Raw genomic sequence first — 15,150 nt, forward strand, 5'->3', positions numbered from 1 at the left:
TATTAAATATAACTGCTTTAATTAACTTAGAACTGGGTGTCCAACAATCATTCTTATTTATTTATACCATTGTCAAGAGCTGCCCAGGCTCCAGGTCAGTCTTGGTATGGTTTCTACAGCTGAATGCCCTTCCTAACACCAACCACTTTACAGAGGGTACTGGGTGCTTTTACGCAGCACTGGCATGGGTGTGGTTATGTGGCACCGGTAGGGGTGCTTTTTACCTGCAGGCCTGCAAGATTAAGAATGTTCAGTGGGAGAGAGATGCAGGGGGACAAGCTTGTATACAAAGATAGCCATGCTTTTTACTTAGCTTGATGGGTCTTCTCAAGCACAGCAAACCACCAGGAATCTCGGTCCCTTGTCACCCTCTCTGCGAGTCCCAGCATCTGTAGATCCTTTCTCATCACTTTGTCCCACCTCTTCCTGAATCTACTCCTTCCACATGTTCCCTCTACAATTAGAGATCGGCACCTCTTGATGCAACTGTCTTCATGCATGCTACATCTGATGTCTTGTAGACCCAGTTTTTCTCTCAAATCACTTACACTCTGTCGTATACACAAACTGACATTACCCATCCAGTGGAGCATACTAACTTCATTTCTTTCAAGCCTTTGCATATCCTCAGCAATCACAGCCCATGTTTCATTGCCATGTAGCATAGCTGTCTGTGCACAGGCATCGTACAATCTGCCTTTTCACTTTGAGGAATAGACCCTTCATTACTATCAGAGGTAAGTAACTCTCTGAACTTTGTCCAGCCTATTCTTCTTATTCTAGCAGCTACACTTTCAGAACAACCTTCCTCGCTAACTTGGCCACCTAAGTAACAGAAATTGTCTGCTACTTCTAAGAATTCCCCCTGACATTTGAGGGAGTCGGGGTTTTTTCTACATTCCTCGTGTTTAATGTACTTGCACATCTGCCACGTGTGTGTGTGTGTGTGTGTGTGTATGTACGTATGTACATACATACATATTTATTCACATTCACACACACACAGACAGACAGCTCCCTGGTAAACTCTTTTTATTTCAGAAATAGATGTTCTTCCTAATGAATCAATTTCGACTGGTTTTAACCCACACCCAATGAAGCAGCTACTCTGATGGAGAGAGATGTTCACCATGGGCCAATCTATAAGACAGTAGTTCTTTTAACACATTCAACTATAACAAATGACACAGCTTATAAGAGAGTTAGGTTGACATTTTGCAATAAATCCAGTTAAAAATGGAAACAGATGAGAAGTAGTGATTGGTGGGGGGTGGGGGTGATGAGTTATTGGTGAAAATTGTTAAAAAGTCCAGTTGAACTTTGGAGCAAGAGAGTTGATCAAAAGATGAGGAAAGTCCACCAGTTACTTCAATAGGTAAGAGATGGTGCAATCAAAGAAATGTTCTTACCCATCATCTAGTTGTTCTCTGAAATTGTATTTAATACAGGGGTATTTTGTATTTAATATAGCATCAAAATGGAAGAAAATAAATTATGTAATTAATTAAATCAATTGTTTTTAATTATCATGTTGCCTTCACATAATATGTGGCTCCAGAAACAAGAATTTCAAGTCAAGATTTTATGAATTCTTTCTAATGTTTCAGTTTTAGGTGAGAAAAAAACCCCAAAAAACAAACAATTAAATGTTTTAATAAATTTGTAATTAATAAAACTGAGATGTTTACATAAATGAATATCTGAATGAATGGAATATTTTCAAATTAAAATTCAAACAAATATGGAAATATGATAAAAAACAAAATGTCATTCTTTTTTTTATTTATAGTCCACTCAGAAGAGGAGGGGGGAGCAATGTTCATGAACTTTTTCAGTGCCTCAAAGACTAATGGGAGAAAATTATTTCCAGACCAAAAACCTGGTATGATTTCTTGTAACAGAGTAACATCATTAAAGGCATCCAGGGACCAGGAGTCATGGCTAAACCAAGCAATGCATTAAATTTACCACTCAATTATAAAAATGGTTAATCTGAGAAAATACCAACATTTAATGTCTATTTCTTCATGCTTGTATGGGTCAGATTGAGCTTACTGAGGCAGATTTTCTATGGCTGGATGCGCTTCTCGTTTCAAAGATGATTAGAAACAAAGTACACTGCTTGTATAATGGAGGATGCTCACTCCCTTCCTCACTTTTGCACAATGTCAAATTTTGCCACAAGGGCAGAGATTTGGGGGGAGGGGATAGAAGATGGATGTTATTTCTATGATGAAAAAAACCCCCCAAAAAAAACTAGAAGCGACCGTCAGATCGATCCCATTTCTTGGCGCATAAAGTGATAAATACACAATCTGGGTGTGAGCACCTTTTCTAGTCTTCCACGTGGCGAAAATTGTAAGTTTGTAAAAAAAAAAAAAAAAAAAGAGGGGAATGGAAAAGGAAAAACAGTATACCTCCCATTACACTTCAGAATATCTGAAAAACGATGTGTAATGACTTCGTAATTAATTAATAGTTGTATCTGTCAGGATATAGCGAGGACATGATTTGAATTTCTCGAAATAATATTTCTGTCGGCAAATAATGACCATCTCATTGAAGGAGAGAAAGAAATGTACAAGGGGCATAACCCAGCACAGTAATTATTTTATAAGTTGCTTCCCTTGAACATTTTTTTTCTTTCCTTTTTACTTAAAACAAAAATTAATATCTAAACTTAAAATTTGATGACTGACCGCTTTACAGTTGAACTGTCGTCGAATTTATCATTCGTGGGGGGAAAAAAAATCATTCATTGATTTATTTTAATCTTTTTAGATATTCTACAGCTCAAATAAGAAATAGGTATATGCAACTGAAAGAACATAAAATTAAAAATGCCACCACTGAAAGACAACATGGTTTTCTGTCTGAAGAGAAAATCTCTTCATAAACAAATTGTGTTAACACAAATATATATCAGAGCAGGGCAAACACTGTCCCAGCAGAGATTCGTGAAAACGTCAGACGTAGGATTCTTCTTTTTTTTTTTTCCATACTTTTTGAGATGAAATGATCTCATACACAGATAGTTTAAAAAACAAAATTATGAAATTCCACCTGAAGTATATTTATTCCAGAACACATTCAATATGTGATTATATTTTTTCATGTCCCAATGACTAGAAATAAAACACAAAGTTATGCTGGATTAGAACTCAAAACCCATATTTTTGAAGGACAGTTCAATAGACAGTTCTGAAGGACTCTCACAGTCACAAAGGAGGATTATTTGTCTAATTTTGAGATGTTTAAACTACTTCAATAATGAGAGCCACATAGCAGTGAAATCCAAGATGAATTTGACTGATTGCATTCTCCTGAAGCCATGTAAAATATTTTAGGCATTTAATCATTTCTTGCTAAATACTGTGAAGATGGTAGGATTCATAGTTTCTCTCAGACCCACTGTGGCTGTTTTATTTCTCAATAATGTAGCAAACTACTGTTCAGTGTGACTTCCCTTTTCCATTTGGAACTCTAAGAAATTGTGCATGGTATATATGTAATCTTGTTGAATTCAGATCTCTTCCAGGCATTAAAGGAGAGTATTTCAACCTGACTGCTACATTCTCCACAGCTATGTCTTTCAACGGTTCCATATAAATGTTGGCCATTTCATTTTCTTCTTAGTATATACTGTATATCCTTCGTTTATTACCATTACTTTAACATCCATTTTTCCATGTTTGCATGGTTCCCAGAGAGAGAGAGCGAGTGGACCCATTTACAATCCCCTGCAACCCCATGATCTTTAAGGATCACAGGTCCTTGTAAACATGAAAGTACACTTGCATAGTGTTGGGGAGATCTGTTCTAGACAAAGACTGATTCTGAAGAAGAAGAAGAATCTCATTACAGATTCTAGAAAACTGTTGACCAAGAATAGAAAGGTTACTGCGGATACAAGCACGGATAATTCTACCGATTAGAAAACCCATAATCTTTAAATACAAACCACCAACAATAACTGAACATGTTTTATACAGACATTTGAGGAACAAACAAGCTCATAAACATAGGAACCAACAAATAAGGCATGGCTGCGTGGTAAGAAGCTTGCTTCCCAACCACATGGTTCTGGGTTCAGTCGCACAGCATGGCATCTTGGGCAAGTGTCTTTTACTATAGCCTCGGACTGATCAAAGCTTAGTGAATGAATCTGGTAGATGGAAACTGAAAGACGCCCATTGTGTATATATGTCCCACCACCATTGCTTGACAACTGGTGATGGTGTGTTTACTTCCACATAACTTAGCAATTCAGCAAAAAGAATCCGATAGAATAAGTAGCAGACTTAAAAGTGGTGCCCCAGCATGGCCACAGTCTAAAGATTGAAACAAGTAAATCATAAAAGATACATATTGTCAGAAGAATGAATCTAAGATTTTAATTCATTTTTCTGTAAATGCTGTTTTCTTCCTATTTGGCTTAGATAAGCTGAGAGTGGCAAAGACTAGGAGATAAGGTCCTAGATATTCAAGTTACAGTCAGGTTTCAATCCCAGTTGAAGCCATTTCATGTCACTTCTGTCAGCACTCTTAATACATGAGCCTCACAGTTAGCATCCCAAACGTAGGACCTTCATGTGGAAAATAAAGTAATAAGATATTATCATGGTAAACAACAGAACAACTATTCTCCAAAAAATTTGAGTCTGCAATTAAGTGTTCAATATTGGGAAAAAAACCTCATTGTAGTTATTAATGTCAGGATTCTAAGAAAAAGCAAAGAATGTCTAACACTGCTTCTTGTTGCTTCAACCCAACCCAATTCAAACTTTTTATCAGAAAATAATACAAAACCAAACAAATACTGATTGATTAACTAGAAAAGTATTCCTCACGATCTACAGAATTTATATTGAAAAAACATGAATTGCTGAAAAAGAAAATCTTTAATAAATCTTCCTGAAAAATGTTTGGTGAAGTCAAAGTATGGCAGAAGCATTCAAATAAACTAACAATTGTTCAAAATGAAATTAAACAGAGGACAATAATTAGTTTGACAATTCATATTTGATTTGCTTGTTTTTTCTCAATGAATTCATGACTTTACAGTCTAGCATAGAGACAGCATGTGGCTAATACTAACTAGGAGTATATAAACTCTATGTTATCAAATATTGCTCAAAAGAGACAGACTTATAACACAAACTTACTCATGGGAACTCGTAATTTCAACTTTCACTTTCCTGGTATTCAGCGCCTTTCCACATTTCTAGAAATGGAAAAGAATAGAAAAGAATCAAACACTGAATGACTGATAAGCAATGAAACAGGACACAGCAGAGAAAAACTCCCGTATTCTACACAGCCACTGGTGTGGTGCTAGTAAAGTTAGGCAGCGGCTAACGAGGTCTTCATGTAGTAGGTGTCTTACTGTTTTCTTTCTTTTAACTTACCATAATGGTTTGGACCAGTGAACAGCATTGGTTTGTTGTTGAAACATTTGTCAAAATGTAATGTGTTTTTTGGGGGGCTGGTGAGAGTGGGGCACTCCCTATATAGATAGAAACTATTCGCTCATAAGACTTTGGTCAGCTTGGGGTTATAGTAAAAGTCACTTATCCAAGGTGCCACACAATGGAACTGAACCTGAACCTACATGGTTAGGAAGCCAACCCCCATGACCAACATGTGCTGCAGAAAAAATTAATAATGACAAGAAAGAAAATGTTCTGAACTCACTTGAACCACTAAAACTGTGACAGCAACATTATCAGGAAGACGGATGGGAGCATGAAAGAATCGAGCCAATGCAACAAGCAGATGAAGAATAGCAGCCAGATTCTTAGAGTGGATACCTACAATGAAGTGACACAACACATTTTAATAGAGTCAACTCACAAAAGTCAATTTCAGTAATGACCAATCATTTTATGTTGTTACTTGTCGGCATTGGGTTCCAATATCTGTTTTGGCAATGTTTCTACCACTGGATACCCTTTCTAATGTCAACCACTTAATGTACAGGGCATCTTTTCTATGGTAACAAGGATTAAAGGAGTTTGAAAGTTCAAGAACTTTTCTAAAGTGTTTGAAATGTTTCCACTGTTGGATTCTTGTCTCAATGTGAATCCCTCAACAGTGAAGTAAGACTGAGAGGAGTCTGTCGATTATGGACAGCTAAAAGAAGGTAGGGAAAAATGTCTAACCTACTCCAATAGAGTAAACGAAACAGGAATTCCTCTCACAAACTAGAGTTCAATAGAACAATCTAGAAAGTAGTATTATTAAAACATGGCAGAGTTGTTAAAGTGTCAGAAAGTCTTGTGACATTTGTTCAAATTCTCTGAGGTCAGCATCACTTTTCATCCTTTCAGGTGTGATTAAAAAAGTATCAAAGGCAGAAACATTAGCATGTGGAACAAAATGCTAAGTGACATTTCATCCATCTTTACAGTCTGAGTTCAAATCCCACCAAAGTCTTCTTTACCTTTTTTTTGGATCAATAAAATAAGCACCAATTGATCGCTGATGTTGATGTAATCAATTAGCCCCTCCCTCAAAATTGCTGGCCTTGTGCTAAATGTAGAAAGGATTAGAATGGTAGGAATCTTGTGTGGTGGATTGTCAGACTTGTTACCTCGTTTTACAGGGTGTTTTGTGGTATCCCCATTCTATCTTGGTACATTCACTGCTGAAATCCCACAGCATCACCAAAAGATGGTGACACACGTATCAGACAGAATCAGGAGTTTGGAAAACAAATAGAAAGATATTTTCTTGGGTTTGATCAGCAGACTTACAGCCAGCATTATTAAACCGGGAAAAATAATCTTGACATCATGACAAAATTAATCTGTGAAAAACATTGACAAAATTAAAAATATATCTCAGTGATAAGATTCCAACTTACTATCAACACTCCAATGAAGTTCATCATGATTGGCAGGATCAATCTGAAAGATTTCATTATTAAGAACATCAAGAACAATGCGTAATTTATGTTTCTGACCGATTTCTGACTGAGTCACTTCAGGAACCTGAATTTTGATGTTGGCTAGTTTTTCTGTCAAAGAGAGAATATATAAAAAAAAGTGTTTAATTTTTTGCACATTGACAAAACTAATGAAATATAAAATTGTTGAATAGTTTCAAATGAAATGTTAACAATATATTTAAAATGGTGTTTTTGAATTAGTCTTAAAAATATCAAAATAAAATTAATTTCCTAATAGAATGATTTGATTTTGATATAAATTATCAAAGTATAATCACTGGAATTACAGAAGACCTAGCAGACATTCCTCATTAACAAGAGTCTAAATACCTTAAATTTACCAAAGTGAATGTATATACATATGTGTACATGTGGTTAATTGATCAAAAGACTCACACACACGTGAGTGTGTACATGCACACATGCTGCAAAAGCAGGCATAACTTTTTTTATTTAGTAATAAAACCTGTTCAAATTGAACACAAAAGTAGAGTAATTTTTCTTCTATAGTAACTCTTCCTCTTCTTCCTGTTCTTCGTTGCCGGCAGCAAATAATGAGTTCCAAGCAGAAATAACATTTCATCCCTCACTGAGTTTTTGATGAAGGAAGGATGCCAAGCAGTCAGACGTACACAGGAGGTGACAGGTTGTTGATGGAGATGACAGCATTGGCAAGATCAATGTGCATAAAAAAGATGAAGAGGTTTAAAGAGGAGATGAGGTGAAAGTGACAGTGAGTACAACAGTGGGTACAACACTGCATGATTGTATTTTCTCCAAAGAAGATGTGAGAGTTGGGTCCAACACAGGTAAAGATGCATCACTTGTTAAGAGGAAGAATTCCAAAGACCTACATCAGTTAATAAAAAGAAAGCTGTTATGCACACTTTTATGCATGGCTGTTGTATATTTTCAGGGGACTGATTGACATATTTTCCTGTTGAGTCTATGTCGTGAAATAAACCCCCATTAGAAATCAAAAAAATATATTCACTGAATAGAAAAACAAAAAAAGGAGAGAATCTAACATTGATGCATGAAAAAAGAATTTACCCCAGAGTTTTTAATGAAAATGTATCAAACAAAAAAACTGTGTCAAAAGTGATCCATGAAATATTGTAGAAAGGAAAACCTTCCACACAAACACAAATAAAAAAATTTCTATTTAAAAAAAAGACTCCAACAAATTATAAATAAAAACCCTAAAAACTGTGTGTGTATTTATTAAGATAAAAGAAACAAACCTATCAGTTTCTGAAGAATTTGGCCATCAAACAAATCTTCTTCAACATCTTTGACAATAATTCTTTGATTAGCAAGTTCATCATTAATCCAACCAAGTAAAATCTTTAAAAAAGACAAAAAAAAATAACTCAAAAAAGTTAAAACATTTCTCTGACCACATTCAGCCACCCAGCACTCCCAAGTCAAAAGCATCATCATTCAACATCTGTTTTCCATATGGGCATGGGTTGGACGGCTTGACAGGAGCTGGTAAGGCCAGGAGTCATACCATGCTCTCCAGTCATCTGTTTTAGTAACGTTTCTACAGCTGGATGCCCTTCCTAACACCAACCACTTTACAGAATGCCCCACTGGGTGCTTTTTACTCTTGGCACCACTACCAGTGCCTTTTATGCAACACCAACACAGAAGCTTTTTAGATGGCACTGCCACTTTTCATGTGGTACCATCACCAGTGCTTTTTACGTGGTACATTGCATATTATTTCAGAAGCTTTAATATTTTCGAAATCTATAATTCTCAGATCACTTTTTCATCACTAAATCATTGTTAGTTCTGAAATAAATTACTTTATAATTAAGATGTATAAATATGTTGGCCTTATAAATTGTTACTATATGAATGAGAGAGAAAATTCAATTATCTATTAATAGGAGAGATTTAAAAAAATAAAAATATTGATATACAGGAAAAGTTGGTAGGCGTGGCACAGGTAGCGGCTGTGTGGTTGAGAGGCTTGTTTCTGGACCATGTAGTCTCAGGTTCAGTTCCACTGCATGGCACTTTGGGTAAGCGTCTTCTCCTACAATCTCCAGCCACTTCTAAGCGGATTTGATAGACAAACTGTAAGAAGCTCATTGTGTGTGTGTGTGTGTGTGTGTGTGTGTTTGTCTTGACAGGTGATGGTTGTAAATGAGCATCACCTACATACAGGCAAACTTTATTCATTTCCAGTGTTCCATGAAAATATGTCTTACCAAAGGTAAATATTACCTTGTTTGGAAACAAGTGTTAGTGGCAGGAAAGACATCTGGTCACAGAAAATCTGCCTCTACAAATTCTGTGTGACCCATACAAGCATGGAAAAGAGGACATTAAAAAATGTAATAGTTGCTATGAGGAATAAAAATTATACAGATTCTACTGGTTAAGCATACATGCTGTTAGATTAGAGAGAAAAACATTCAATGTCAACTTTCAAAGAAGTTCTTCCTATACAAGCTACCATTACATATTAAAACTTTACATCATTTCAATCCATCTTGTAAGACATCATTTTAATTTACCCAGTCTCTAAGTAATGCAATCTTATCTTCCCCAGTGTTTTAACAAATACCCAACTTACCTTGAGGGTCCACCCAGACATCTCAACACCATTTTTTTTTTGGTCTCTTTCCTGCTCCACTCCAATCACTTTCACCCTTTCTCCTAAAATGTGAATAGTCATGTTGCTCTTCTACTCTGGCTGGTGACACATAAAAAGTTATCTTGTACATGGTGCAAAGTGATTGGCATTAGGAAAGGCACCCAACCATAGAATCTATGCCAAAGGAGGCATTGAAACCCAATGCAGTCCTTGGACCCAGTGGATCCTGTCAAAGTATCCAACTGATGCCAGCATGGAATATGGATGTCAAATGATAAGGATGGAGAGAAATCCTCTCTCTGATGTACTCTGTGCATGATAATAAGCAGTTCTAAACAAACATTATCTGTATAATATTATATGAGCACTTTTAAAATATTTTACCAATAATGAAGGCAGTACTTAAGGGATGAAGCTCCACTATTAAAATTTAAACAGAATTATGTAGAATCCTGTGCAGCACAATTAGAAAAATGGATTTTAGGAATTTCTATCAACTGATGAGATTCTCGGTCATCATCATCATTTAATATCCGTTTTCCATGCTAGCATGGGTTGATATTTGACATTAAGAACCAATTTGAAATAGACAAAAAAAAGTAAAAGCAAACCTCATGGGTGTGTTGCTCTTTTTGTCTCAAAATAATGATTATAATGTCAAATAGCATTAAATTTTCTATTTACTACCAAAACCAAGTTTTTATGTCTGCAAATATTTATGTCCATTCATGGATTAGTTACGTCTTACTGAGTCAGAAGATTACCAAAGAAGTTTCATTAATTCATTCATCATTGTCTGTTAATGTCCATCTTGTATGTTGGCATGGATGGGATGGTTTGAGAGGATCTGAAGAGTCCAAGAACTGCACATGCTGTTCCAGTGTCTGCTTTGGCATGGTTTCTTATAGTTGGATGCTCTTCCTAACACCAACACATTTTACAACATGAACAAGGAGTTTCTTCATACCATCAGCACCAGTTAGGTCACCATGCAGCTTGCAAGACTACAAAACCAGGAGCGAGGGACTTTAAGCTAGGAGATGAGGGGTAGGGCAGGTTCCCACTGTAGAGAAGCTACATGGCTACTCACATTTAGAAGAGAGGGTGAGAATGATCAATAAGAGCTACAAGGAGATTAACTGTGGTGATGAAGGATCCAGGTGATCCCTTATCAATAAATGGATTCTTGTAAATGGATGAAGCTACAGATTTCAAGTAAATGAAGAAGATATTCACAAAAATCCCACATTACCCTGATATTGTGGGTTAAGACAAAAAGTAGGTAGCAATGAATTTATTAAATAATGACAAGTTCTCTCGGAACATTGGAGCTAAAATGTTCTACTTACATTCATCAGTTCCTTTACTTTGTAATCTTCTCGAGAACTTGGATCCACCATAGAACGTTCCTCATTTTCCTCTAAAACAAAAATAATTTACTTTGACAAACAGAAATGAAATGCAAAAGAAGAAATCAATTCTGAAACTACTTGGAAACAGGTGGGATTCAAAGTGGAGACGGAATTGTCTCACACACAAGCAGAGATGAATGAAAGGTCATCTGAGAAAAAAAGATTGGTCTTTTCTTTCACTTATTTCTGTAGAAATTGTGGATAAATAACAACCAGTCTTGTATTTCATAAAAAGAATTAACTAGAGAGAGAAAAATATAGAGAAAGGATAAAAATGTAAAAATTTAAAAATGGAAGAAGTAAAACTTTACTTGCAACCATACCAGCTCGTTGGATCCTGTTGATCTGTTCAACGCAAGCCAATATGGAAGACATTAAGTGAGATGAGGATGAAGATGATAGACATATAATTAGCAAATATTGATAAACTGTGATGCAGCAACAAACATAGAATTGGTGGGTGGGGTAACTTACCTAGTTTATAACCTTCTGGATCGATAGTGAGGTTGGACAAATTAGACCGGCATTCAATAGCATCTTTACCTTCCTGCACAAGTTCATTTACTATAGAAGAGAAAGAGAAAAAAACTTTATGCATATAAAAAGGTGTGAATAAATAGAAAATTTTAATTTGCTAACCCTTTACACAGTACAAGAAATACCATAAACTAATACAGTACAATGCATAATCTGCAAAAGTCATTTTAATAAAAATTCATTAGATTACCGAAGGAAGACAATTTTTAAAAACTAGTTAGTGTGGTGGAGAATTGCTTTTCACTTCTAAATCACCAGTAAAATTTATGGCTGTGTGGTTAAGAAGCTTGCCTCCCAGCCATGTGGTTTCAGGTTCAATACTACTGCACAGCACCAGAGCAAGTATTTTCTACAATAGCCTGGGCCGAACAAAGCCTTGGTTGACAGAAACTGAAAGAAGCTCATCATGTATATGTGTGTGTGTGTGTGTGGCAGTTCTCCCTTTAACTTTGCATAATGGTTGTAAACTAGCCTCAATCATATCCAATCTTCTTTGAGAAACATGAACTGTCATGGGGAAATATCAACTTGTTTGGAAACAGGTGCAAGTTGGCAACAGGACGACATTCAGTTGTAGAAAATGTACCTCAACAAATTCTGATTCATGCAAGAAAATGTACCTCAACAAATTTCGACTCATGCAAGCAGGATAAAAAAAATGAATGTTAAAACAAGGATGGCTACCCACACACACGACTGTAAAATTGAAACTATAAATTACACTGCATTTTGGATTTATCATGAAAATTAGTTTGGGGACATAAGACATCACATTACTATAACCAGGATTACAATGAACAAACACCTTCTCATAGACTCAATAAACATCAAACAAATGGTATACCTTTCACAAATAGTTTTTAAATTTTATTTTATAAACTTAGTAGATTATTAACTATTTTAAATGTAAATAATATTTGGTAAGTCTCCCACCATAGAGGTTATTATCATGCCTCAGTATGACCAGAGTCCATCGATTGAAAATAGCAAACAAATATGAAACCAAATAAGATGTAGTAAAAGTTTATTAGCAGCACATGAACCACTGAATCAGGATTTGGCATGGTACCTTAGGGAGAAAAAAAAAGTCAAATTGGCATGCTACTTCATTAGTTGTTCATTGCTAATTACTGGCCTAGATAGTGAAAGTAATTAAATATTTTTACCTGATTTCTGTTGCATTTTATTGATAAATGATGACTAAACTTTCAATTAAATCCGAACCCATTTCAAACATTCAGAAATGTAAAATTCTAGCAAAGCTTCCCAGGATACAACAGCTTTGTATCTATCGAGTGTTTAGTATTTGTCTCATCAAAATTAATAACAAAACTGCAATTAACAATAGCAAATTCCAATTTTGATAAGGAAATATTTCCCCTTTTTTACTTTATATGGAAGGTAAATATAATAGAAAAGATGAGATTCAAAATGTGATTTCTGGTTTCTTCAATTTAATCACCTCAATTGTCTCCAACAAATGAACTGAAAGCCAAAGGAGCAAAAGCAAGGCCTGTCATTTGTTTCATTTTCGATAAGTAACAGTAAACTCTGTTCTCTCTTATAAATAAGATTAATAGAGCACTTCTAACAAGTGAACGAAGACAAACAAAACATGTACACTCAGCTTCAATGTGGAAAGAAAAACTCTGGGAAATGTGAAAGATCAGCAAGATCAAGAGAAGAGAGGCCAACTAGGGGACAATAAAAAAAAATACTGGAAAACTTGTAAAACAGAGAAGGTGAAGGTTCCTAGAGGGAAGAAAAGATATAAGGGAGGCTGCAAATATATATATAAGTGGGTGAGGTCAGTTAAGAAGAATGAGAAACATTTTTGAATGTTTATCTGTGAGAGGAGAAGCTCAGTGTTTTGTTTGTTTTGCAGGTGTTGGACAAATGATGGAGTAAGAAGACTTCATCAAGTGAGAGATGGTTGCTGAATTAAAATAACTAGGTTTGGATTTGGAGAGTAATTAGAGTGTTGTTGAAAAACAAAACCTAAGACACTCTTGTTGGAACAATCACCGAGAGAAGATGGACAATTTCAGTCGCAGAAGAGAGTTGTGTATTTACAGATGTTGTAAAAAATAAGACAGGTAGAGTATAAAATGGTCAATGATTTGGAAGTAGGGTTAGGGTCTGAAGGGTGATGAAAGGTGATGGGGCTGGAATAGGAGTTGCCAAAAGGAAAGAACTTCTGACCAAAAGATCACAAGTTTTGGTCAGTTTTGAGAAAGAGGAAGACAGACTTTGGACTGTCATGAATTCTAGGAACCTTAGAACCAGAGCCATAACCCAGTTTCCATGGCAACTAGGTGACTGAGATTAAAATACTCTCCACCCAAAATAGAATGCAGACCATTGAAGGGTTAACTTCCCAGCTGATTCTGAGACTCAAGAACACCATGTACTGCCCGGTTCAAGAATTGAAAACCAAAAGCTTATGATGGTGAGTGCAATACCCTAACCACAAGAGTAACAAGTGGAATAAATTTTTTTTTCTTTTAAGGATGTGGTATGAATTGTAGAACAGCCAAAGTTTGTCCTGATACTCTCTCCTATCAACAGAAATATCGCTGCTCTTTGCAGAAGCTAATGTTGAATGAAATTTAATATTTTTAATCAACATAGGGGGGGGGGGAGTCACACTATCAGTCTATGGGTTTCAAGTATTTATCTGCAGCAAATGTTATGCTGATTTGGGAATAAGACCCTTAAACTCTTAGTTGATAGAAAACAGGTGTCAGTTTTTCTTTTCTTTTTGGGAAGGTCACCTACAATAAACATTCTGTCAAGGGGAATCTCTCCTCCTCCTCCTCTCAGCTATGTACTTCTTAATTGGTAAATAGTTTTGGACAGATATTAATACAACTAGAATATTGTCATCTGACAGGTAACTTTGGAAGTATACTTTCACCACCGTGGGTAATATCAGGAAATATGGCAGACATACAATCATTATAATGTCACTTTTCTCAAAATTCTTGGTGCTTATATAAAATAAGATAAATACTAATTTTCAAAAGAGAAATACTTAGTCATTTGTAAATTTGCAATAAATGATATTTTTCTAAATTTTAATAGACATAATCAAAATCTACACCATCAAAAGCCTATCTCCGCAAAATGTCATTAAAAAATGTGAATTTTCAAAAAGACACTCATTCTGCACTTTTTTCTCTCCTCTCTCTATTATGATGTAAAATGGGACGAGTAAAATATCCAACAAACCAACATATTGGCTGCTGTTATTATTATCTATATATATATAAATGAGAATGTGTGTCTGTCTGTCTGTGTGAATCCCTAAAACTCGAGAACTACGCAACCAATTTCATTCAAATTTTACACATGCCTTACTTAGAGTTCCAGTTGTGTTTTAGTCAAAAAATATTTTAACTTCTTGCAGAGTTCGAGCCCACAGCAACATAATATCTCCTCCACTATTTAAGTATTACGTGTCAAAAGTGAAACAAAAACACTCATGTCAAATACTTTCACTTTAAAAATGAAACTATTCTAACTGAAACAATCACATTTCGATACTGTAATGACAGATACTTTCAGAGAAAGAGAGAAAGAGAGAGAGAAAGAGAGAAATGTATATGTATATATATAGATGTATATGTACACGTTATTCC

The 15,150-nt window shown here is 35.4% G+C and overlaps 1 protein-coding gene across 2 annotated transcripts in view; it reads right to left on the reverse strand.

The window, feature by feature from the left end:
- LOC106874672 (alpha-parvin-like) overlaps positions 1–15,150 on the reverse strand; it is a 109,744-nt gene that overhangs the window by 90,317 nt on the left and 4,277 nt on the right. Inside the window, exons 2-8 of one of the 2 annotated variants that reach the window (XM_014922472.2) lie at positions 11,447–11,536; positions 10,910–10,980; positions 8,194–8,296; positions 6,866–7,018; positions 5,695–5,810; positions 5,166–5,224; positions 1,410–1,427 (exon numbers count right to left, since the gene is read on the reverse strand). In XM_014922472.2, the coding sequence (XP_014777958.1) occupies positions 1,410–1,427; positions 5,166–5,224; positions 5,695–5,810; positions 6,866–7,018; positions 8,194–8,296; positions 10,910–10,980; positions 11,447–11,536 (610 nt within the window). The remainder of the gene's footprint in view (positions 1–1,409; positions 1,428–5,165; positions 5,225–5,694; positions 5,811–6,865; positions 7,019–8,193; positions 8,297–10,909; positions 10,981–11,446; positions 11,537–15,150) is intronic. The other variant, XM_014922481.2, reaches the window with a different exon arrangement.

Source organism: Octopus bimaculoides, chromosome 3 (assembly GCF_001194135.2).
Source record: "Octopus bimaculoides isolate UCB-OBI-ISO-001 chromosome 3, ASM119413v2, whole genome shotgun sequence".
NCBI lineage: Eukaryota > Metazoa > Mollusca > Cephalopoda > Octopoda > Octopodidae > Octopus > Octopus bimaculoides.